The sequence below is a fragment of the Patagioenas fasciata genome, chromosome 3 (assembly GCF_037038585.1).
Source record: "Patagioenas fasciata isolate bPatFas1 chromosome 3, bPatFas1.hap1, whole genome shotgun sequence".
In the NCBI taxonomy this organism is placed as follows: Eukaryota; Metazoa; Chordata; class Aves; order Columbiformes; family Columbidae; genus Patagioenas; species Patagioenas fasciata.
Genome location: NC_092522.1, coordinates 9,444,471 through 9,467,390, shown reverse-complemented (window position 1 = coordinate 9,467,390; position 22,920 = coordinate 9,444,471). Strand labels below are relative to the sequence as shown.

The window sequence follows — 22,920 nt, the reverse complement described above, 5'->3', positions numbered from 1 at the left end:
CCTCATAAGATTTATTCACTTTCAAAAGGAGCCCATTGCCATCTTGTTGTCTGAAAAGACATCTCTGCCATCCCCAGGACGAGAAACCCAGCTCTGTCACCCATTCACAGCTTGAGGATAAGCCTGGAAAAGATGATAGCTGGCCATGTCCACCCTTCTCCTGGCTGCACCCGAGCACCTTGGGCTGCTACCCTCTGGTCGTGTGCTCTGCCCAGGTGCCAGCCCTTGGGAGCCCCGACACAAGCCAGCTCTTCTTCACTTGGCCCTTCTTGTTCACTGGAATAAGGGAAAACACAGCTGTGCTATCAGTACGGAAAAAATGATAAAGTCGGTGAAGCGGTACAGCAGGGGAGCAACACCGAGCTAAGCGCCAATCTGCTTTATCTGCAAGAGCCTCTGCTGTTTATAAACTTCACAAAGAGGAAGCCTGAGAGCTATTTCAGACGCACAGCAAAGAAACTTCCACCTTTCCAAAGAAATTGAGATAAAATAGAGTCTCCCAGAACTCCCTCAGCTTAATCTTGCCAGAACGAGTCTTTCCTTTCCCCTCTAGCTTTTTTTTCCTCTCTTTAAGCCTGAAGAGATATAGCACTTTTGAATTTCATGGAGAGGGGGAGAGCAAAAGTCCTCATTTTTGTCTCAAAACACCTCTTTCTCTCTATTCAAAAAAATTAGGAAGGGAAATAGTTGACATTTTCCATCGACCTCTAAGTGCGCTCTGCATACTCAGGACAGCCCACTTCAAAGGGGGCTTAGATAATTTAAGCATTAAGAAAGGAAAAGGTTCAGTGTGAAAAATCTTTTAAGATGTGAGACTCCTGTCTTCTGAGCACAAGCCTTTAATTTGTCGTGGCAAGCTAAAGCCACAGAAGAAAATGCTTTTGTCAAATTCCTGTTTGTTGCCTGTCAATGAAGACAAGAAAGAAATGGAATTGAAGAAAATCGCTTCCATACATTTTAGAAACGTTTTGACAGCCTCATTCACTGAGGACCACTGGAGCTGAATCTACTTCTATGCGCTACCAGCGAGCCTGAAGGAAAAGCTTCACGCCAGATCATATTCCAGTACAGTTCAAAGACAAATTGGCTGTAAACAACCATTACAATAACCATAGATTCAGATTCTTTATAAACCAGAACATGACTACGAATTTCTCAGATTTCTGGACTGTTTCCTAGTCACCACTTACACAAATACCAATATTAAGTGCAGAAAGCTAGCTGGTTTGACTCCTACCTTTTTTATTTTTATTTTTTAATGTTGTGGTTATAGCTTTTAGTGCCAGAAAGATGCTACTGGCTCTGCTGTCTTAAGTCAGCAGAACTTAAGGAACATTTACAAGGATTTGGTGCACAAGATCATCTCTATTAGGCTAATGCTAAACTCGCTTCTGGCACCACCGGTCAGTTCTGTATGGACAACAGATGTGGCTTAACAGCTCACTTTCAGGAGCAAAAAGAACATGTGAGAATCAGACCTGGTTAAATAACACGGCAAACACTCCGATGTGGTGAGGGGGAAACCTCAGTGAGATTTTCCTGTTTCACTACTTGCCAGTGATACGAGGTGTCGGACACATCTCTGCAAAAACAAGCAACTGAACAGACACAAAAAGACAGGACCCCATTTTGCTTGGACTCAGCCCAGAATCAGAGACTACAAGTGGGTCCACGTGACATTTCCTTGCCACGGGATAGCCCTTGTCTTGCTCTTACCACACCATCCGGTTCACATACTGCTTCAATGCAAGGAAAAGGCTTTGCACCAGGTACTTATAGGGAAAATCAGAATGTTGTAAAGGGAAAAAAAAACTCAAACAAACCACAAGCCCCTGTTTCCGGGGCTGCTCTGCAGACAGAACAGCGATCCCACAGCACAGAGGGTGAGATGCGGATGGCCCTGCCTACCCACAAGATGCTCATATCCTCATCAATCTGGAGTCTCTCCATACCGGGACTTCTGCTCTTCCTTCTTCATTTCTGGAACTCCTTGCTGTGGCCTGACTGGATTTCTCCACGCTGAGATGAGCTACATCACCTCAGGGGGATACTTTTACCCAAACCTGCAAACTGTTTAAACCAACCAATTGCTTAAACCCACCCAGGGACAGGCTTTTCCTTTTTGCACAAAGGGTTCCGTTAATCTGTTTATGCCTTGGAAATGACATCCTGGTGTGGACTACAGCATTGTCGGGATGATCAGCTGCCCAGTATTTGTGTTTGTACAGCTCCAAAAAGATTAACAAAGCCTCCCTCCTCTAACAAGTAACATTAGCCACCTTAGCACAGCTGCCCTCTGCTAAAGGCCAGGAGAGACGGGCCACCGAGGTCTGTGCTGCCGTGGGGAGGTGACGGTCCCTGCTCCTCCCTCCCACCAGTCTCACCACCTGCTCTGTACGTACCCTTGGGTGAAGAACCACAGGAATCCAGCCCAAAATCATTTCCATATCAGTTCCCTGACCCCAGCTGACCACCCGTAGAGACTCGTGCCCTGATGGCACAAGAGGGTCACCAGGCAAAGCAAGGGGCAGAGACCGGAGGTCCAGAGAGGGAGGTGGGTACCAGCTCCTCTTGGAAGTTGTCTTTGACTTGCTTGTCATCAGCACAGCTGCAATTAATTTGGAAAGCACTAGCTCTTAATTTTAAGGTGTTAACGGTGAACCTGGCTTATTCATGCTGCCAAAAAAGCTTTCCTTTTGCAAGAGGGGTAGAAATGCTAGGAAATAAAGGAGCAAAGCTCAGCCGGGGGGTGCTGAACACTGGACATGCACAGGGGATGGCAAGAGCGTGAGCCACTGCTGAGTGCAGCCAGAACAGAGATCTCCAAGCAACTCATGGCTCAATCTCTGCTCTTCTGTACAGTAATTTCCAAGGGGTGGGGAGAGGAAGAAAGTAAGACCAGGGGCTGGGAAATGCTAATAAAAATTAGATTAGCTAAGCTAAAAGAATTGGTGCACCTAATTCATCATTCATGTCTTTGTTACGTACAAATTCAACATTTCAGCCTCTAAACTCAGCAGTGTGCTCCTCCTATATGATATACCAGGTTACAAATGGAGGGGAAAACACAGTTGAATGCAAACTTCCCATAGACTGATATTTTAAGAAGTCAGTTAGGGGTCATTTATTCACACAGTCATGAGCATCCGCATTATTTTATCTGGAATTCATCACCAAAATAGAATTCAACAGCTGATGCAAACTTTTAAAATACCCTCTTCACATGCACTGCAAATATGTCAGGCTCCACTTAAAAATGCAATGGTACTTATTTACTTCTGCCTTTCCTTCTCCTTTTGCAGACAGAACCAGAGACAGATGAACTGCTTCCTATAATCACTTCTGATTTAATTTTCGTAAAATATTTACGAGATACAGGGCGAGCAGACCCTTAGCAAAACACATTAGGCAGGTGAGGGAAGGAAACAGGGCTATTTAGATGCAGTTGTTTATAATGCATTTCTGTACTGGGCAGAGGTCCATTTTGAGCTCCCTGGACTCTTATACTCTGTTATTTGCCCTCAGTCACTACCAAATATATACCTGGGGGCAGAGGGAACACCATTCTGTGGTATTTTGTCAGTCAGAAGGTTTGTTGTTGTTGCTGTTTTCCTCTCTTTAAAGAGGTGAATGGGGGAGCCTGCTACTTTGAAGGAAAAAATAATTCTTGAAGCTTCACGTAAAAGCACATTTCATTGTTTAGCTTTACCAAACTCCTCCTCTTCCTTCCCAAACTCTCCAAAAAAAGAAACTCCAAACAAAACCAAAACCAAACCAAAACATTCGAGAGGACGCAACCAAATTATGGTTAGACTGGCAAAACTCGGGTGCGCACTCCAAGCAGCCTGAAGTCTTATTTCTTTTCTACAAGACAACAGATTTGCCAACGTTTAAACAGTACGTGGAAATTATAGGCTCCCTCCCGAAGAGCAGGGCAACGTAGTCATTTGCCCTGCAGTTCTGACTCAGCCTCCTCCACATCACTGCCAAGACAGATGCTCCAGCTTGGCACCTGGGGCCAAATACTTTCCCCTCTTCTCCATTATGCTGAGGCTGGGACACTGGGGCCGAGCGCGGCTTTGCCCGCTCACTCCAGCCCCACCAGCGCTGCCGGGTTACGTGCCAGCTGGTGACTCCCTAATCCCTTTCTGCCGTGGCACGGGAAATTGTCAATCAGCTCTGTCCCCTGGCCAAGGCTGCCTCTTTCCAACCGCATTTACACCTCATGAGGGGTCCACTCCCCCTGTCACCCCCAAATCCGGCCAGTGTCCCCAGCGCCTCCTCCTGCAAGTGCTCCAGGACACTTTGTTCAGACGCAGCAGCAGGAGAGATTGCAGCTTACAAATACAGCTGCTTGTTGAAAGCAACTTCCTTAGGCTCTATACTTAAATAATGGAAAAGGCCATTTTCTGTCTTTGCAAAATTTTCAAAGACCCTGCAGCTGAAAAAGGACTTCAAAGGTGAACTGCATAGCCCAGGGTAAAGAAGGAACCTAATGGAAAACTACAGTAATATCAACTACCTATTTTCAAGTTAAAAGCACAACATTTGGCCATAACACACCCCCATCCACACCGCCTCAGCTATCCTGTCATCTCCTCCTTGTGTCTCAACTGAAGGATGAATTTCACAGCAGCAACACGAAGGAGGAAAATACCATAAATACTAAGCCAGGCTCAGCCAGAAGTGCAAGAACCACCTTACTTGTACCACTGGCACAAGCACAACAAAGGTCTGCAGTGAAGCTGAAGGTGGTGTATCCCCAGCCAGGGGGTATGTGACAAATTTCAGATGGCACGATAAATACTAGCGTGGTGGTGGAGGTTTTTTAACAGCCCCACTTCGCCCATCACTCTTACAGTTTCCTTTGAACCAGCACTTCTGCTTCTCCAGCCCTACAGCGAGCTGGCTTGAGGAGCTAAACCACCGGAAAAGTATTCGCTTTCTTTTATAGGGCTTGTTTTTGGTTCACTTCCCCGGGCTGGCTCAGCACGGGTCAGCCGTGCTGGTAAAAGGGGGATGGTGGGAGCCCCTCTCTGCTTCGCTGGCTCTCAGCGGTGCAAAGGCTAAAGAAGCATCAGTCAAGTTGCATCCCTCGGCTGTGGTTTCACATACGGCATGAAAATAACCCAGGCAACCCCACTCCTGCTCCCCAACACCAGTTCCACTCCTGGCAAGCCAGTGCTGCAAAAGCAAGGTGGGGGAAACGGAGCTGGCTGGAAAATAACTTGCTTTCCACAGGCCTCTTGCCTTAAATCAGGTCCCCTTCACAGAATACTGAAGAAACGCCTGGGGAGCCACAGCTGAACAAAAGCAAGGCCAAAACAACAAGGCCATGAGCTCAGCCTGCCAAGCTCTGTGGACAAGCCAAGGTAGGCCAAACCACAGAGCTGCAAACACGGGGAAGACAAGAAGCACTTGCAAATGCTCGTCCTGGCTGAGCGCGAGGGATCCGAGCGATGCAAGGGGAACAGCGAGCGGTTGCTTCTGGGGAGGAACCGCAAAGCCACCTTCAGCAAGGGGTCCCAAGGGTGGCTTTGTCATCAGGAAGCAATTTGGGCTCCCCATCTGGATGCTCATCTCCTGCATCCCCCCTTTACCTGGGCTGCTGCTACTGCCTGCAGGGCCACGAGCTAAGTCCAACTAGTAAAGGGATCCAGGTTAAAAAATAACCCTTTAAAATAAAGTAAAAGAACAACAACAACAACAACAAATCTTCCCCCTTCATTTAACTGTACATTAAGAATGGGCAATTTCATCTTGGCTGTGTTTTGTTTCTGACACATTTGTGCCATAAGCACACAAACGCACTAAAGAATTCAGCTGCAGATGAATTAAAAGGGAACATGCTCATCAACAGCTTCACACTTTAATTCATCACATAGTTCAAGTACATTATTACACAGCCAAATTTTTTTTTTTTTTGGAGCTGATTGCAAGTGTGAAATCGTGCTACGAAGTACACAGATCACAAATTCATCGGCTAGAACCCACAGCTAGGAAAGCACCAGCCAATTCACCTTTGGACAATGAATCCTGCAGGCAGGTTTGATGGGTGACCTTTCTCATCCTGAAGCCTCAGGTGACTGTATATTACAAGAAAACTGTCTTTCAGTAATCTGAAGATTACTTAAATGAATACAAGTCTGATTAGACATAATAATTAAATAGAGTATAAAATCAAAAGAGCCAGCACACTAAAATACGTCACCATATCATCATTTAAGCACAGTGAGAGGGAAAAGTGGGTATTAAAAATAGAAAGAAACTAACAAAAAACAACCTGACAAAAGTTTCCTTTGAACCGCTGGGGCAAACTAAACCAACCAAATACTGAACCACTGCACAAATTACAACACTCAAGTTCCGGCAAGATACAAGGAAACTTCCATCACAGCAGAAGATGGTATTTCAGTTTCCTGCAGGATATATCCCAATCCCAGTGCAGGACCAACTGTGTTTGTATGTGGAAATGCTACAGAACCAGAAAATACACTGCAAAAATGGTCTTGAGAGGAAGAATTGTGACAAGAGAAATTGCTTACCCTCAGCAAAGTAGCTCAACACACCCAAATCACTGCTGTAATTAGCCACATAAAAACTACATGACAGTGAGATCTGTAATGTCTGATAACAACACAGATATTTTCTGCTTAATAATTCGGTACTGAATGACAGACGCTTCTTGCTTTGTCTTCATGCAGACAACCCAAACACCTCAGGTTCTCGGTTGTCCAATTCTGCAGGAAAGAACCTCTTCCCATATTTGAACTAACATGAGCAGGGGGGGTAAAAGAGTCACATCCTTTATCTTGGGTCTGGTTGTGTAACAGCAAGCTCTTTTCTATCTCCTTCACAAAGTGCACGTGGGTGACCGTGACAGACCGAATTTCCAGCCATGTTCCCATCACCTCCCCGCTGTGACTGCCAGACCCTCGGGAAGCGCTGCCACCCTGGTTGGGTGATCCCGTCCTTGCCAGGGACTCAGGAGTCAGGACACTGTGCGTGGTAAAACAACCAGACTGACACAGTTTGGTTTAAAGAAAGAAAAAAAGCTTTATTGTTTTAAAGCCTACACTGAAATAGTGCCCAAAACCCTGAAGTTCAGTGCATTTGGAAACTGTTAAACTGCATGTTCCTGATCTAAAGCAGAAAAAACTGCTTTGCGCACCGCAACCTGACCCAAAAGCAAAAAATAATATGATTAATACAATAAAGCAATATATAAATAATGCAAGAGCCCTACTTCCCTCTCCTTTCTTTTAAAGAATGCAAATAAAGCTTCATGTCTACCGCAGCTACCTCTCCTATCAGTTCCCCACAGCTCTTCACTTACATCTCGTGAATCTGTTATACACCTAAGAATAAACAGATTTTATGTACTGTACACCACAGTAATTTTTGTATTTCCTTCTGTCCAGACAGGGTGCGGGTGAGCAAGGACAATCTATAGGTTGAAGTAGCCAGTAATTGCCCCATCAAATTGAAGGACTTAAAGAAAAGGGCAGCTGCCACTGCAGATTGCAGCAGTGATACCTCCATCTTGGTGACAATCGTATTCAATCATCAGAGCAACCACAGCTTGCTTGTATTGGTAGAAACAGCAAGAAAAATAAATGGGTTCGTCTCCAGCATAACTTAAATGAAATAGGAGGTCCTAAAGGACAGGGATGAGCACAACACTATAAAAAACCTGACGGCCAGAGAAGAACTTTCCACTTGACATTCCCTACTGAAAAATCTCTTTGAGCATTTGTATCCATTCCCTTTGAGCGACATGAATTTGTTGTGGGCAAAACTAACCTGAAGAAAGGCAGAAAACAAACAAACAAAAAGAATAAAAATAAGTGAGCCTTAAAATAGCTGGTTATTCAGGACCTTTTCTTTATTTCAGTGGCATCTCTCCTGCCTCCTGACCCCTGGCATAAAAGCAGGAAGAATTCCACCAAAAAGCTGATGCACCCCTGTATTGACAGGAGGGAGGAAGAAAGAAAGAAATAAATTACACTATAGATAAAAAATGACTTCAGGCTCTGGGACTACCTTTGTAGCCAGTCTGCTGGAACAAATCAAGTCAGATTTCACAGCACTGAAGTGCGAAGAGCAAAAGCTGTGTTCAGACGTGATGAACGGTTGCTAAGTTGGTGTTGTACTAACTGTGCAAAAGTAGGATGGAGATGCCCAGAGCACTGTGGATAACTTGAAACTCACAACTATAAAAAATATATGAAAAAATCTTAGTCCAGTTCATTGTTCAAATCCAGGAAAGGCTTTTTATTTTTTTTGGAGGGAGGGATTTGAGCCTGCTGGTTTCTGCATGTGAATTTCTCTCTTCTTGGCAAGTACTTTTCTTTCTTTTAAAATCTGAATTAGAATAGCTGTGGTTTACAATGCAAGCCCAAAATCCAGACATCAGAGGATGTGGCTAGCAGCAATGAACCCTCCGGCCATACATGCTCAGCACAGCTGGCTGCTGAGCAGGAAAAATAACAGAGGTAAAGCCATCTAGTCACATCGCTGTGATGAGCCCCTAATGGCTTTGCTCAGCCTTGCAGAGCAAACAAGGAAGGTTTGCTCATGGGGACAAGCAAAGCCCTGCACCGAGCTCTGCCCTTTTTCCTTTCTGTTACTCTAGTTTAGCCTTAAGAAAAAGGAAATCGCAAGCTCTTGCAGCTCCTCAATCCCTGAGCGCAACTCATGAAAGAAATAAATCTTCTCTTACTCTCAGGAACAGCGTTTTCCATGGAGGGGTGGGACGAGGGATGCTCCAGCTTCATGCAGAACTTACAAATATATTCCAAAGGAATGGGACTGGGTTGCTACGTGTCTGTTTTAAAGAGCTACGGTGGTTCTTTAAAACAACCATCCGAACATGAAACAACCACGCCAGCAAGAAAAATTAGATTTAGTGTTTATCTAACTAACATAAATCTTATAAATTTTAATAGTGAGGCTGTAACACGCTTGAGGCCCACATGGGAGATGAAAGTAGGGAAAAGGTTTAATGGCAAAGCAGCAGGGAGAAATCTGTTTTTTTAATTAGGAAACCAGAAGAGATGCAAGGAGGACTGTAACGTTAACATCTGCACCGCTATGGCGGAGAATGGGTAATTGTGCCTGTCTCTTGAACAACTGTCAGCAGTGTCCAAGCCACATGATGAACTCCTTAACTCGAACATCCCTGAGCGCAGGAGTACACATTCACACCAAGGAAAAGGCACGAGGGGTTCAGGATTGCTCCAAACACACAACTTCATGGTGAAAAACTGAGTCTGAAGCCCAAGGAGAAAAGTGGCGGCAGCAAGATCTGTCCACACCACCTCAGGGAAGCAGAAGAACATTTTCCCTGTCTTGTAGTTGGGCAACCGAGGCAAACAGGCTTTTAGCCAGGAGTCTGCAAGAGAAGCAATGGATCAAGTCTGGGTGTCTTGAAATGCAACCCTCAGCTCATCCATGCACCTCTAGAACATGCCAGCTCTACCTGCACGATTCTGCACGTCTCATTTTGAACAAAAACTAGGATTTTTTACAAACTACAATTGATCACATGAAGCAGCTATGATTGTAACATGCATTTCAAATTTAGTAAGGCTGAGTTTTGTTGTTTCCTCCCTTATGATCCCGTTAACCCAGAAGGGCCTGGAGTGATTTTTAGGTTCACAAACCAGAACCGACATGGGAGCTGTTGCCCCTCCTGCCAGTGGGCGTCTTCTTTAGTACTAATGCAGGCACAAGGCTGCGGGTTTACCTGAAAACCACTTGCGGCATTTTAGGTGAACTGGTCATAAGGTTTCAGAATGAACACTTCTGCTTTTTCAGATGGGTTGCTAAAAGAGACCATTTCAAGCACACTGCAGACCCTGGAAGACGCTGACCTTTTTTTCCTTGGACTCAACCCACATTTTCACTTCATGATCATGTGGGATTATTATCTGTAATCAAAAGTAAAAGTGTGCATTAAGGAAAAAACTTTGCACAAGAATTACGTGACAAATTTTGGGGTTGAAGAACTACAGAAAATATTCACTCATTATTAAACGTTATTTCTGAAATGAATGTTAATTAAAGACGGCTGAAGGTGCAAGCTGGATGGTTGAAGACAAACAGAACAATCTCAGACCGTTGCAAAGACAATGTTTCCCCCAATGGAGACAGAATGGATGGCTAGTCTTACTCAGATTGCATCTCTTGAGAGGACGATTTATAATGTACAAGGCAGGAGAAATTTATTTGCTAACATATGGAAAACATTTATGGGCTCTACTGAGGATCTGGAATTAAAGAAACACAACTACATATTGTTAAAACTTCTAAACGGAGATTCCATTTTAGAAATAGGCATTTTCCCCTCAAGTCAGTGACACTTATTTCTATATGATTTTGCTTTCTTCTCTGTTATGTATGAATTTCAGAACAGAAGTTAGAATCGATTCATCTAGTTGCTCTGGGACTAATCCACAGGAAAATTATGAGTTGGCAAAGTCCTGTTTTAAAAGACACAACCCATGTTTCAGAACGATGGATGGGGAGCTTACGCCGTAGGGACGGGGCAAGGTCCTGCTGCCCAAGTTATGGTCTTGGCACTGCAAGCTAGAGATGGGAGGAGATAAGTGACACCAGTGGTGCTTCCCAAGCAAATGCTCACACAGCCACAGCTGCAGATAATTCACACCCCCTTAAAAACAAACAAAAAAATACCTTCTGGTACAAGAAAATTATCCTCCATTTAGACTCACAAGATCATAGCCTGAGGGAGAGCTCTGTCTCTGGAGCAAACCTTCTCTTGCCCTTGTAAATACCTTGCAGGATGCCCGGAAGGGTCCTGCGCTGGCTGATGCATAAATGAAACAGATGATGTACGAGTTACATGCACAGAGACACCATCCCATTGAGCAGTATTGAGGCTAACAGTAAAAAAGCCCCGTGTCAATCGATATCCAACACCCAAATGAGGTTCAGTGCTTATCTGTAACGAGGGCGGTTGTTTTAAAGCCGGTACCATTGCACCGCTGCAAACGTCAGTGCTAACGTGCAAGATCAAGCCGGGGCGGCCAGCTGTAAAGCAGCGTAAGAAATGTGGAGTTTTGGACCGCTGTGGTTGAACGGATTGAAACATCTTCAAGGAGGGGCAGGACCTTGGGCCAAATATTTAACACAGCGGCGACGGCTGGGATTTTCAGAGACGGGTAAATGACTGATTAAATGACTCAATCATGCAGATGCTTATGAAAATTCTGCCGCGCACAGTTAAGTTTATTCATGCATGTGTGGGAGAGGGGGAGGACTGTGAAGATTTTAATAACTACCTTAGGAAATAAAAAAAGAATGAGTGTACTTTCTCTTTAAAACAGAGGCAAAAAAACCCCCAAGCCCTAAAAATCCACTTGTGTGGCCAGGGAAGAGGAGTTTACAGGAAAGTTGTAAGGAAGTTTCGTGTGCAAGGATGCCCAAATGAACTATTAATATGATACTCAAGTCAAAAAGAAGTGCAAAGAAAGAATGAAACAGAAGGGTAAAAATAAAACGTACCGCAGCCCTATCAGTTTTTTCCAGTCTAAAACCTCTCCGTGTCTGTTATTTCTGGCTTACGCAGACTTCACATCCACCATCACCTTCCAGATAAATGGGAAGCTGAGAGCTTCAAAGAGCCTAAGGACTTCAGGAAAAGGACAATTCATCCTGGGAACGCAAAGAAGAAATGCTGGGGAAAAAGATGCTCCTAAAGCCTTATTTTTGGAGTATGATGACACACCAACCCTGACGTGACAGCTTGACCAACAGCACCACACCAGCTACCACCACCCGTGATGTCCCTCTCACACACTGGAGATCACAGGACACGCAGAGAGTTGCCAGGCAGGGGACAGCCCCGCTGTGAATGTCCCCCACACCCTAACAAGCTGCCGACCGCAGCTGAGGTTTCCCTCCTTGGTAATGCTATTGAGCAGCTTGTTCCTCCTTCTCCACCCAGCATCCTTCCCATAAATATCTGCATGGCGGGGGGGGGGTTATCTGTCACCTCCCCGAGGTCACATAGCGGGGAAAATAATCTATCCAAGTTTTGGCTCTTCACTTTGAGTGCAGGAGTTTGAGTGATTCTGATGCAGCTGGAGCATCATTCAACTTTCTCAATGTAAAGCAACACCTACTTAAAGGCAAGAACTTATTCCTCCTGGTAAAAAACATCCTGCGAGTTCAAAAATCAACACTCAACCACAGGATCGAGGTTGTGGAGAAATACAGGAGCACTCCCAGGTCTCTAAATGTCAGCTGGTTGGATTTTAGCAAAAATATCCTTTCCTATTTCCCTCAGGCTATTTTTCATTGCTTTAACACCAAGTATTTTCCTTATATTCTATGATTTCCACATCCAACTCAGCGAGATCTGTCACACACCCACCCAAGCCACATTTCAACAGTCGTCCCTTTTCTGATAAGCACAGAAAAGCTGCACACAAGTCCAGCACAACATCCAGCCCCCAGCATAACACAGCTCACCCAGTGAATCTGGGGACAAAACAGCATAAATTGATAACGTGCTCCGGCTCCAGCGGTGCCTTCCCCCGTCCCATCCTATCCCAGCATCCATAAATCACTTCTGGCAGGTAGTTGGGAAGCAGCTGCTAATGACAGTTTTGCTGTGGAGCGCAGGAAGTCACCTTTTCACCCTGCCTGCTGTTGTTTGTCTCCCGGAGCCATGACAAAAGGACAGATCCGGACAACGTGCCAGCCGTTGGGAGGACCTGGTCAAAACGCGGCAGGAAACCTGCCCCGGTCCCACAGTGGTGGAACGTCATCCTCAAAAATACCTTTTGGCTTCGTGCACTTATCAGTGCCCGATGCCCGTCCTCAGTTTTCCCTCATTCGCCCTAAAGATGCAGGGAAGCATCCCAAAGATGACTTTAATCCAGTTTGCTGTGCCTGCACCACAGGACAAGGAGGTTATTTATAATATAATTAACGGGTGTACATGTGTGCGTTTGCAATCAGAGCTGAGCAAATAAACTTCATAAAACAAAGTATTCATTGTGAGCGTCTTGTTTTCAGCCCATGGAATATCCACGATTGGATTTCAACTGACATCTCTTTTTTCCTTTTTTCCTCTTTTCAAGTGTGCACATGTAGTGGAGACAGTAGCTGTTTCTCTTTCAGGAAAGCTCCAAAACACGATTTTGACATTACCACAAATTAAATACGAGCAACTCACTTCTACTTCAGCCATTGCTGGTTAAGTAGATGGCCAGGCTACTGTGCCTTCCTCCAGATGAAAAACTCTCATTGAACTTTCTACATTTCATGCATAGGCAAAACACTTTTAAAAGTTGGCTTAACTACAACTCAAAATCTTACTTCCTTGACTATGCACCTGAGTAGCAGCCTCCTACTTGGGGTAAGCTTCTTAAGGACAGACAGAGAGGTATTAAGAGGTGTGTACATCACTCAGGCCAAGCCATAGGAAGTGTGAGAGCTATTATTCACTCACTTCTAGCTCTGACAACACCTGCTCTGCCATGCTTTTCACGTGGCGACAGGAGGCCAACAGAAACCCAACGCTTTATCTTCTGTAGAGGATACACTTCCATCAAATAAAACACACCCACTGGCCAAACACCACGATGGCTGGAAGCCAACCCCAAGGAACAAGAAGAAAAACCCTTTCCAACCTGACCGTGTAATACGGAGTGTAAAGGAGAACCAGCTCGGGTGACATGCACTTACTGTGAAGACATCATCATCGCCGACCTCGGCCTCATTGTGAAGTGTTGACGAGGAAGTCGTAGACCCTAGAGAAACAAAACCAAACCAGCTTTTTAAACCTAGGACATTTCTATGCAACTTTTTATTAGGTGGGTAAACATTTGGATTCTCACAGGTTTGTATGTTGTAGGTGTGTAAAAGAGAGGCTTAAATTAAGGGAGAAAAAACCCAACTGCCGGTAGCTGGGTTGGAAAGGTAAAATCTGAAAGTGTTTCTTGACGCGCAACTGCATGGTTGCCAGTGCTAATTAACCATGTTAAAAATAGCAGTTAACATTTTCAATTACAGAAGACTTTCATTTCTGAAGAACGGTAAAGCCACATACTAATCAGTACTTAAACCAGATATTCAGCTGTCAAGAAAACATATATAAGTTATTCTTCACACATTCCCTAAATCTGCGGGGAATATGTCTTTTAATTATATATTAAAAAAATAAACCTCGCTTTGACAATGAAGAGTTAGATTTGGTTGTTTTTTTTTTTTTCCTTCTTCTAATAAGTTGTTATATTTTGTAAAGATCTTCTCTGGTAATCTCTACATAAGCAGAGTATTTGAAAGGAAATGAAATGTGTAAATACCATAGACGAGAACAAGATACTTGGGTGCGGTTCTTATTAATTACATGGCAATCATCTCGAAAAGTGAGAAATCACACTAAAAAACCACCAACTTTCTTCCAAACTTTTTTTTTTTTAAACGTAAGCCCACTGTTATACTGAATTAGGGCCCCATTGCAGCCCTAACTAAATAGTTGAATGGTTTGTACTACCTTCATTCTGGAGTTTTTTAAAATAATGTGCTTTATACAATGCCATCCACACCAGCCTTGGCTGCTCTCAGTTGCACCATCAGGAAGATGTGCAGAGGTAAGTGCGAAAGCTCACTTAAAACACTAAGTAATGTGAAATATCTGTGCCATTTGCTACATTAGCTTTCAAATTAAAAAGTTCAGACAGTCTACAGAGCTGCTTAGGATTCCCGTACTCGTGCACAAAGCTTCTATACTTCTCATGCTATGGGGAACAAACTATCAGTATAATAATAATAATAACAACAATAGTAATAATAATAATAATAACAATAACAACAACAATAATAATAAAAGCAGCGATTTCATGAAGCTGTTTCAAATGCCCATGGTTTGTTGTGCTTAAGATTACCCGCTATATTTGATGAACTACGTGAACAAAAAAATGAATGATAAATTAAATCCACTGCCCGATGCTGTGTGTGCATGAGCCATTTATTGTTTTTCATTCAGAAAGCCTTATTTGGAAGTTAAGGATGAACACATTCATGAGGATCAGTCTGTGCTGTTAATGGGATAAATATAGATTTGCTGATTTTGAAGTATCTGGGATAGAGCAGAGCTTGATTTTAAACACCTCTGCTGTAAAATGGAACAGAAAGAGCAGAACAGGAGTTTCCATGTACCAGCACCTCCAAAATACTACTTGATACAGCTGAGTTATCACCTCCTTGAAACTTCACGCAGTCCCATGCCACTTACATAAAACATTGCTTTTATAACTTAAAATGCCTCCCAGTTTCAACAAGCAAGAAGAGGAAAGCGCTACTGTATCTTCTTCATGTTAATGGCACATGAAAAAGCAAATGAATAACTAGTTCAGGAGATCCTTCCTCCAACTGATTGGGTATTTACCAGGAAAGAGCCCTGGGGGATTTACTTCTCTCCCAGTATCTACCATGTCCATGTTAAAGCAAGGACAGGTCATAAAAAATATTAAGGTGTCTTATGGAGTCCTAAAAAATAATACACAACTGTATATATATTTGAACTAGTGTCCTCCAAAAATAATACCATCTGTTTATAAAAGTATCCTGGTCACACTGGGTGAGAAGGAGAAAGGCTTTGGACCACTAAGTCCCTACATAAAGTGGCACAGCTTAAAAAAAAAAATCAAGAAAAAACCCATGAAGACTCAAATGTTCAGATTTAATTAAAATAAAGTACTATTGAATTAGAGCTGTATTATGATTGCCTGACTGCAATGAAATGTGAAAAGGAAGAATTTATGACAACTTCAAAGCACAGACATAAACATAAAAACCAAAGAAGTCTTCAAGAACTACCATTCAACTAAGTGGACGCAGACAAAATTAATTACTGCAAAGAAACAAAAACAAAACGAAGCTTTATTCAACTCCAGGCAGGAATTCATACCATGATTTAACAAAGACTCAGACGAGATTCGGCTGCATATAAAGAGGAGCCTGGGTTGTTTGAGTTGCCATCACTAGTGTGAAACCCAAGTTTATAAAAAAACAAAAAGCAGTAATAACAGACTCAATGATAATTAAAGGGGGAAGTCTGGACAGACCAAGCCACATAGGATTGGAAAATACTTGGACTGAAACCCCTTCTCACCTCAAGGGATGAGAAAACTCAGTTCTTAAAAGCCAGCTGGGGCTTGCTCAGCATGGACATGAGCACAAGAGACGTCCGAGCCCAAGAACTGATTTTAAACCCATCCCTCTTCCCAACTCTGTGCGTGAAACCCACTTCCCCGCTCTTGCAAGGGTCCAAGTGGTTGCCAGCGCGGTACCTTCAATGAGGTCCTCGATGGCTTTCCTCACTCCTCTGTCGAAGGCTCGAGCGTCGGCGGGGCTTTGAAAAGTGAGCCCGAACTTTCTGTTGTCGACTTTCCAGTGGTGGAAGGTGGGGTTCGCCTTCGTGTACACCAGGTCCTTCTTCACAAAGCACTCCAGCACCACCTGGGAGGGGACGAGCCCCAAAAGAAGAGCAAAGTCACTTTTCCCTCCCCAAGGACACAGTCAGCACAGTCTAGGCCCAAACCCAAAAGCAAGCCAAGTCACGCCTTGCATAGGGGAACATCCTTCCCTACCAAACGATGACTAATAAACACCAGACACTGTAATTGTTCTCATAACCATCGCACATTCAGCTTTTGCTTGTGCTTTGAGTATAAGCTTATGTTGGACCCAGATTCAGTGTGGCACATGTTACAGGTAGCGGGGGGTCAGATGGAGGGAGAACCTCTTCCCTCAATGATTTTGCTAAACATAAATTTCATCCACCAGCGGCAGATTTAGGAGGTGCTAAAACATTACCCCAACCTTTTTTCTCTGCCTCACCCCCAGCCAGGCACTCATCTCAAGTTTTGCTGTGCCCAAAACCATCTCTAGCTCAGGGAGAATGGGAATGGTCTACCTCGTTCCCTCAAAAACATAACCATGGCTCCCAAATATCCTGAGCAAAACAGTATCGCAAAAGACAAGCTGTATTTGAAATAGCTTTAAAATTGCTGGTTTTTTGAAAGCAAGATAATTTCCGACTCAAATAATGCAATTTTGTTTTTTCCAAAAACTGTGTTCCCTGAGCCTGTGCAAGGGATGTAGTTTTTTAAGCTAGCCCATCTCTTCACCAGAGTAAATTTCATAAGAATCAAATATATAGAGAAGAGATAACAAACTACACCATCTAAACAGACCCTGCAAAAATGGAAAAGGCTTTATTAATTTGATTTGTGTCAGGAAAGGAGAGAGTTCATTTTTAGATAAACAGCTACCAGGAGAAGCTGAGTGCATCAATTCATAAGAGACAACTTGTCTTCATATTCTCACTCTGCTCGTTCAAACCTTGAACGGCACGCAGCATAAATAATTCATGGCTGTTTTAAAGGCTTGCACTGCATTACTCAGTGCAATGTGACTGGCTTCATGGGTTCTTTACACTTCAATTCACTTCTCACATACCTCTGCTAGGTCTTAGAAAAAAAAAATAACAGGGCCTTTTTCAATCATCAAAGGGGGTATTTTGCGTGGGGGTTGACAATTTACCTGCTCCTTCCAGGTGGCAGCATGACAACCTAGACAGCAAAAGATGGCAATTCTGGATGAGGACGGGTTTGCTTTGTCCAATCTGGTACTATTTGCATATGCCTGTTCTTTGTGTTTTTTTTTTAAAAAACTTGCACAAGAATACAATAGCAACAGATTCGGGATAATTCTCATTATAAGAACAGACAAAATTTAAATTAGGTTCTATTACCAGTTTGTCTTTCTGCCTTTCACCATGGATTAGAAATCCACTTCTTCCATTGCCCTCTGGGTACGTGACCTTGCAGACGCCAACTCTACTGAGACCGCCTCCTTCTTGCGGCAACCATCCCCCACTGGAGTCATCTCGGGTCATAACCACAGCTTTGACTCGCACAATATAGCTGTCACTGCAATGGTAACAAGACAAAAACAAAGCCTTTTGTGAGCATCACATGGTCCCATCAGAGCATTCTTCTTGAGGGTTGTATTTAGTCAGCACTGGTCCAGTCCCAACACAAGAGTTTCTGCCCAGGATGGAAAATCCACCTCCATGGCGGGTGGTTTTGACTGTGCAAGCCACCATGGAAAAGAAACCCATCAAGAAACAGCCCTGCTGGATCTCCAAATATCAACAGACAAATCAAACAATCCATGGTCCCAGACACCCTCTCCCTCATGCACCTGGAGACGGAGACTAAGAGAGGAGGGTGAGCCAGGCAGCACCCCAAGGCCACCACCTACAGGGGATGCATTGGGGTATCAGGTCTTCAAAGCGCTGGAAGAAATTGTGGAGTTCAAATAACACATGAACAAAGTGTTTGAAGGTTCTTGTGATCAAATTAGCAAAGTGGGATTTGGAAGATGACATTCAAATTCTTCCACAAATGGGCCAGCCTTGAGGGAAAAACCCCACAAGTGTAGCTCCAGCTGGTACCTCAGACAAAAGGAAACGGGAACCATCTCGGCTCAGGTCATCAGCACCACACTGTGTCCCTAAAACAGCTCCCCCAGCATTTGAAGAGGCTTTCAAAGGTGGCGCATCACAAACTCACAAGAAGCCATTGTGGAAGCAACTGAGAGATATGGGAAAAATCTGGGTGCCCACCGCGAGGGGTCATCAAAAGAGTCCCCAGAGCAGGAGGCTCCACTTCCCCAGGCCTCCTCCTGTACCATTTCCACAGAGCATTTGCTCCAGCATCTACTGGGGACATCACCAGGGAGGGGTGTCATTTGCAAGAAGAAAGGTCACTGCAGGACATCATCAAAAGCCATGAACCTTGCACGCGACACACAACAGACTCCAAGCTAAAATGCATTTTTCCCACTCCAGAGTTGCTAGGAAATACTAAAATCAACTTCTCCATCCTCATGCTGTTGCTGAGTCTTGGCTCGGTGGAACCTGTCACGTGTTAGACATCGATTAACCCAGTGACTGCTGAAGAACAGCGGTGACAGCTGTGACGCTGTCACGTGGAGGTCACCCCGGCATGGTCAGACATCAACCATGTGCAACCATGGCACCGCCGGCTGCCGATACACATCAGCGCCCACAAAGGTCCTGCGAGGGCACCCAAACCCGGGCAAAACAAGGAATGTCAACAAGGGCCAAGAAAAGCAATGCACAAAGAAAACTGCTTGGGAATTGTCATCTCCAGGACACCAAGTGAGCTCATCAGGAGGAAGCTCAACCTGTAGAGGGCTCCAGGAAGAGGCCTTTAAAAACAACAGGTATCACCCCTTAGGGAAAAGAAACTGCTCCTTGAGGAAAGCTCCGTGTCCAGATATTTTCCCAGCATCCTGTGCGACATGACAAGAGAATGGGCCCTTTCCATCCAAAATTATAATAAAAGCAGCAGTTGCTTTCTTCATCCTGCACCAGGTAAAACTGCCTCATGTTTTCAGACGTTATTTTTGCATCACTTCTGTAATCTGAGTGGTATATATTTGAAGTCTAAGTTCCCCTTTCTCTAGTATGATCAGATTTTATTTAATAACTAAGCAAGCAACCTCACGCACCCCATCTGAAGGCAGTTTTGAGCACAGGCAACAAGCATCTTCTGGGCAGAGGTACCTGGGACCAGCTAAACCCTTCTGCAGCAGGACAGATCTCGCAAAACACACACTGCCATTTTCCCTTCAATGGTTTTATTTTATGGATATCCCAACTTTCTCAACAGACCTATGTGATGAAGGCAGTACACAGATGCTGAAGGTTCACCCCTTATTGCTCCAAGGACTTTGCACTGGCTGATAAAAAGCTTTTTAGCACACTCAGATATGCAGCCCACACCACAGCTGACACACACAAGGCACTCACAGAACTGAGAAACAATATTTTTAAGAGTATTTCTGTTCTTGAGGCCTTAAAGCAGCATACTGGTACAGGTGAGAGCATCTGTATAGGTTGGGAAATTACATATTAGAGAGCAGTGTAGGGGAAAGGGACCTGGGGGTCCTGGTGGACAGCAGGATGACCATGAGCCAGCACTGGGCCCTTGTGGCCAGGAAGGCCAATGGCATCCTGGGGTGTATTAGAAGGGGAATGGTCAGTAGATCGAGGTCGGTTTGTGGGGGACTACGGTGGGTCCGTGGATTCCCTGACGGAGGGCATGGGAACAGAAATTAGCCTTGAAGATATGAAGGCCTACCCGTGAGAAAGATGGGAGTAAAGGAGTATCCGGAGATGTTAAGGATGTACCCGTGAGAGAGAAGGGAGTAGAAGAGTAACACTGATGATAGCAAAATCAGCCAATGAGATGTTACTGCTGTAACTTGTAACCAATAGTGAAGAGACACATGAATTGGTAAAACTGTATAAAAATGCACTTGTGGCAATAAATGGCATCTACTACTTTCATCCTGGAAGAACTTGGTCTATGTCGTTTGTCCGTCTCAACCACGACACCGGTTCTCCTTCCCCTCTACTCGGCCCTGGTGAGACCACATCTAGAATATTGTGTCCAGTTCTGGGCCCCTCAGTTCAAGAAGGACAGGGAACTGCTGGAGAGGGTCCAGCGTAGGGCAACAAAGATGATTAAGGGAGTGGAGCACCTCCCTTATGAGGAAAGGCTGAGGGAGCTGGGGCTCTTTAGTTTGGAGAAGAGGAGACTGAGGAGTGACCTTATTAATGCTTATAAATATATAAAGGGTGAGTGCCACGAGAATGGAGCCAGGCTCTTCTCGGTGGCAAACAATGATAGGACAAGGAGTAATGGGATCAAGCTGGAACACAAGAGGTTCCACTTAAATTTGAGAAAAAACTTCTTCTCAGTGAGGGTGACAGACACTGGAACAGGCTACCCAGGGAGGTTGTGGAGTCTCCTTCCCTGGAGACATTCAAAACCCACCTGGACATGTTCCTGTGCGACCTCACCTAGGCGTTCCTGCTCTGGCAGGGGGATTGGACTAGATGATCTTTTGAGGTCCCTTCCAATCCCAAACATACTGTGATACTGTGATCCAGTTACCTTTTTATTTTCTAATGAAAACCTCTTTCTAGATTTTACTGGTGACAACTTTAATCTCTTGGCTTCCTGATACTCAGAATTCAGCAAAATACTTCAGCTTATTTCCTACTGTGCAAAACTTGAGCCGCTTCCATCCAAGATAAATCTTTGTTTTCTTCTCTCCACCTTTCCCATATAGTAAGGATTAGCAATTAACAGATAAAGAATAAAGAAAGCCAATTATACCTTTCTATCTAGTTCTTCTGTTCCCGAAAGATCCTTTCTGGACTTATTTTTCACTCTTCTCACTTCTGGGGAACTCCCATTAAATTTCAAGCTCTCTTCTGAAGTCAGAGCTGTTCAATACAACCATCCTTCCCACCCCTCCTGCAAAAGTCATCCACACAAACTGCTATTTCTCCTTCCAGGCTTGAAAATACAGCTGGCAATTCATCTTCCTGTGGGATTTACCCCTTGCATTCACAGCAGCAACCCCAAAAGTAATGCTGTCTTCAGTTACTTTGCTGCAGGAATCCTCCACTTATAGGAAAACTAAGCAGCAGCTGCTCGGTACTTTGTGATTTCTACCAATTATTTGTGTGCTTCCCTCACCTCTCAGTCATTTCTCTAGGCTCATAATTAAGTTTGAATACTAGTGCATGCCTACATGTTAAATTTAGGTTCCTTGACTACTCCCCTGCCCATTATAATCACAATCTGGTAGGGCACAGAGCCATATAGTTTCCATCTTCATATCCATACTTAAAACTCCTGACTTCTACCTCTTATAAGCTCTGTCACCGAGATCACTGATTTCACCCACATGCCCCACATCCCTGCCACTAGATGTAATGCCTGTCAGGGGAAAAGACAGGTTATTTATTAACTAAAATTGTTGGTTTACTTTTCAAAAGCATTTTTTTGGAAGTCAGCATCCTCACCTGGGGATGCCTTGGGCACCCAGTTCAGGTTCTTGGAGTTTGGTGAGAAGACGGGACAGGATTTGGACCGGGGCTTGGCAGTTGGCATCTATGCCTACATCTAGGATGCTACTGTGATGCCTGAGGGTTGGGGATTTGGAGACAATAACTGGGACAATTTAATAATTTGCTTTGATGGCAAGTGGATGGATTGATGGTGAAGAAAAATTTGCCGGCTTTTCAACAGTACATGGTGGAGGAAAAATTTAAAGAAACCCAAGTGCAAAGTGGAAGACATTAAAATTTTACTCCTTTCCTCATTAGACAGTGCACGTGTCTGTCACCTGCAAATACCCAGGAGAACACCATATAAACTGCATTTCCCCCAACCTGAAGAGCTGCCTCCTTAAATATATCAAGCCAGAAAACCTAGTTTCCATGCCCCTACCACAGCAAGATGACCTCTGCTCCCCTGTTAGAAAAGGACCTTGTCCAGCAGAAGGCTTCACCTTTAGCAAGGTATGCAGAGCTCTGGCTTCATTAACATAGTCCCTTGGCACACTTCCCTGCATGATCAAAAGTCACCGGTGACGTCCCCATCCCCACTCCCATGAGACTCCAGCCACAGGTGCACAATTCCCATCACGCAACCTACACTAAAGGACTTAGGAAAGAAATATAAAGGCGAAGAAAGAAAGCAGAAAGGTGTTTAAGGCTTCTTAAGGCTTGACATCTTGGTTTAGTCACTGGACTAGGGCTCGGAAGCCACATGTTGAGTTTTCAAGGCTACTCACCCCACTTCCTTCAGTTTTACATGTCAAAAATCTTGCCTGCTGTTTCCATCCACAAGCCTAGAATAGGCAATGCTTCTTTCCCTCATGCCAGTGTTGATAAATACTTGGGAGGTACTCAAATATCTCAGGTCCATATAAAGACCTTGCTTCCTTAGCGTAAAAGCTGTTTATTTTCTTTGCTATTTAATCTTACAT

The 22,920-nt window shown here is 44.2% G+C and overlaps 1 protein-coding gene across 1 annotated transcript in view; it reads right to left on the bottom strand.

Annotated features, from left to right (window-relative positions):
- Positions 1–22,920, bottom strand: part of SPRED2 (sprouty related EVH1 domain containing 2) — a 66,316-nt gene that overhangs the window by 9,561 nt on the left and 33,835 nt on the right. Inside the window, exons 2-4 of the mRNA XM_065835381.2 lie at positions 17,795–17,972; positions 16,329–16,497; positions 13,720–13,784 (exon numbers count right to left, since the gene is read on the bottom strand). Coding sequence (XP_065691453.1) covers positions 13,720–13,784; positions 16,329–16,497; positions 17,795–17,972 — 412 coding nt within the window. The remainder of the gene's footprint in view (positions 1–13,719; positions 13,785–16,328; positions 16,498–17,794; positions 17,973–22,920) is intronic.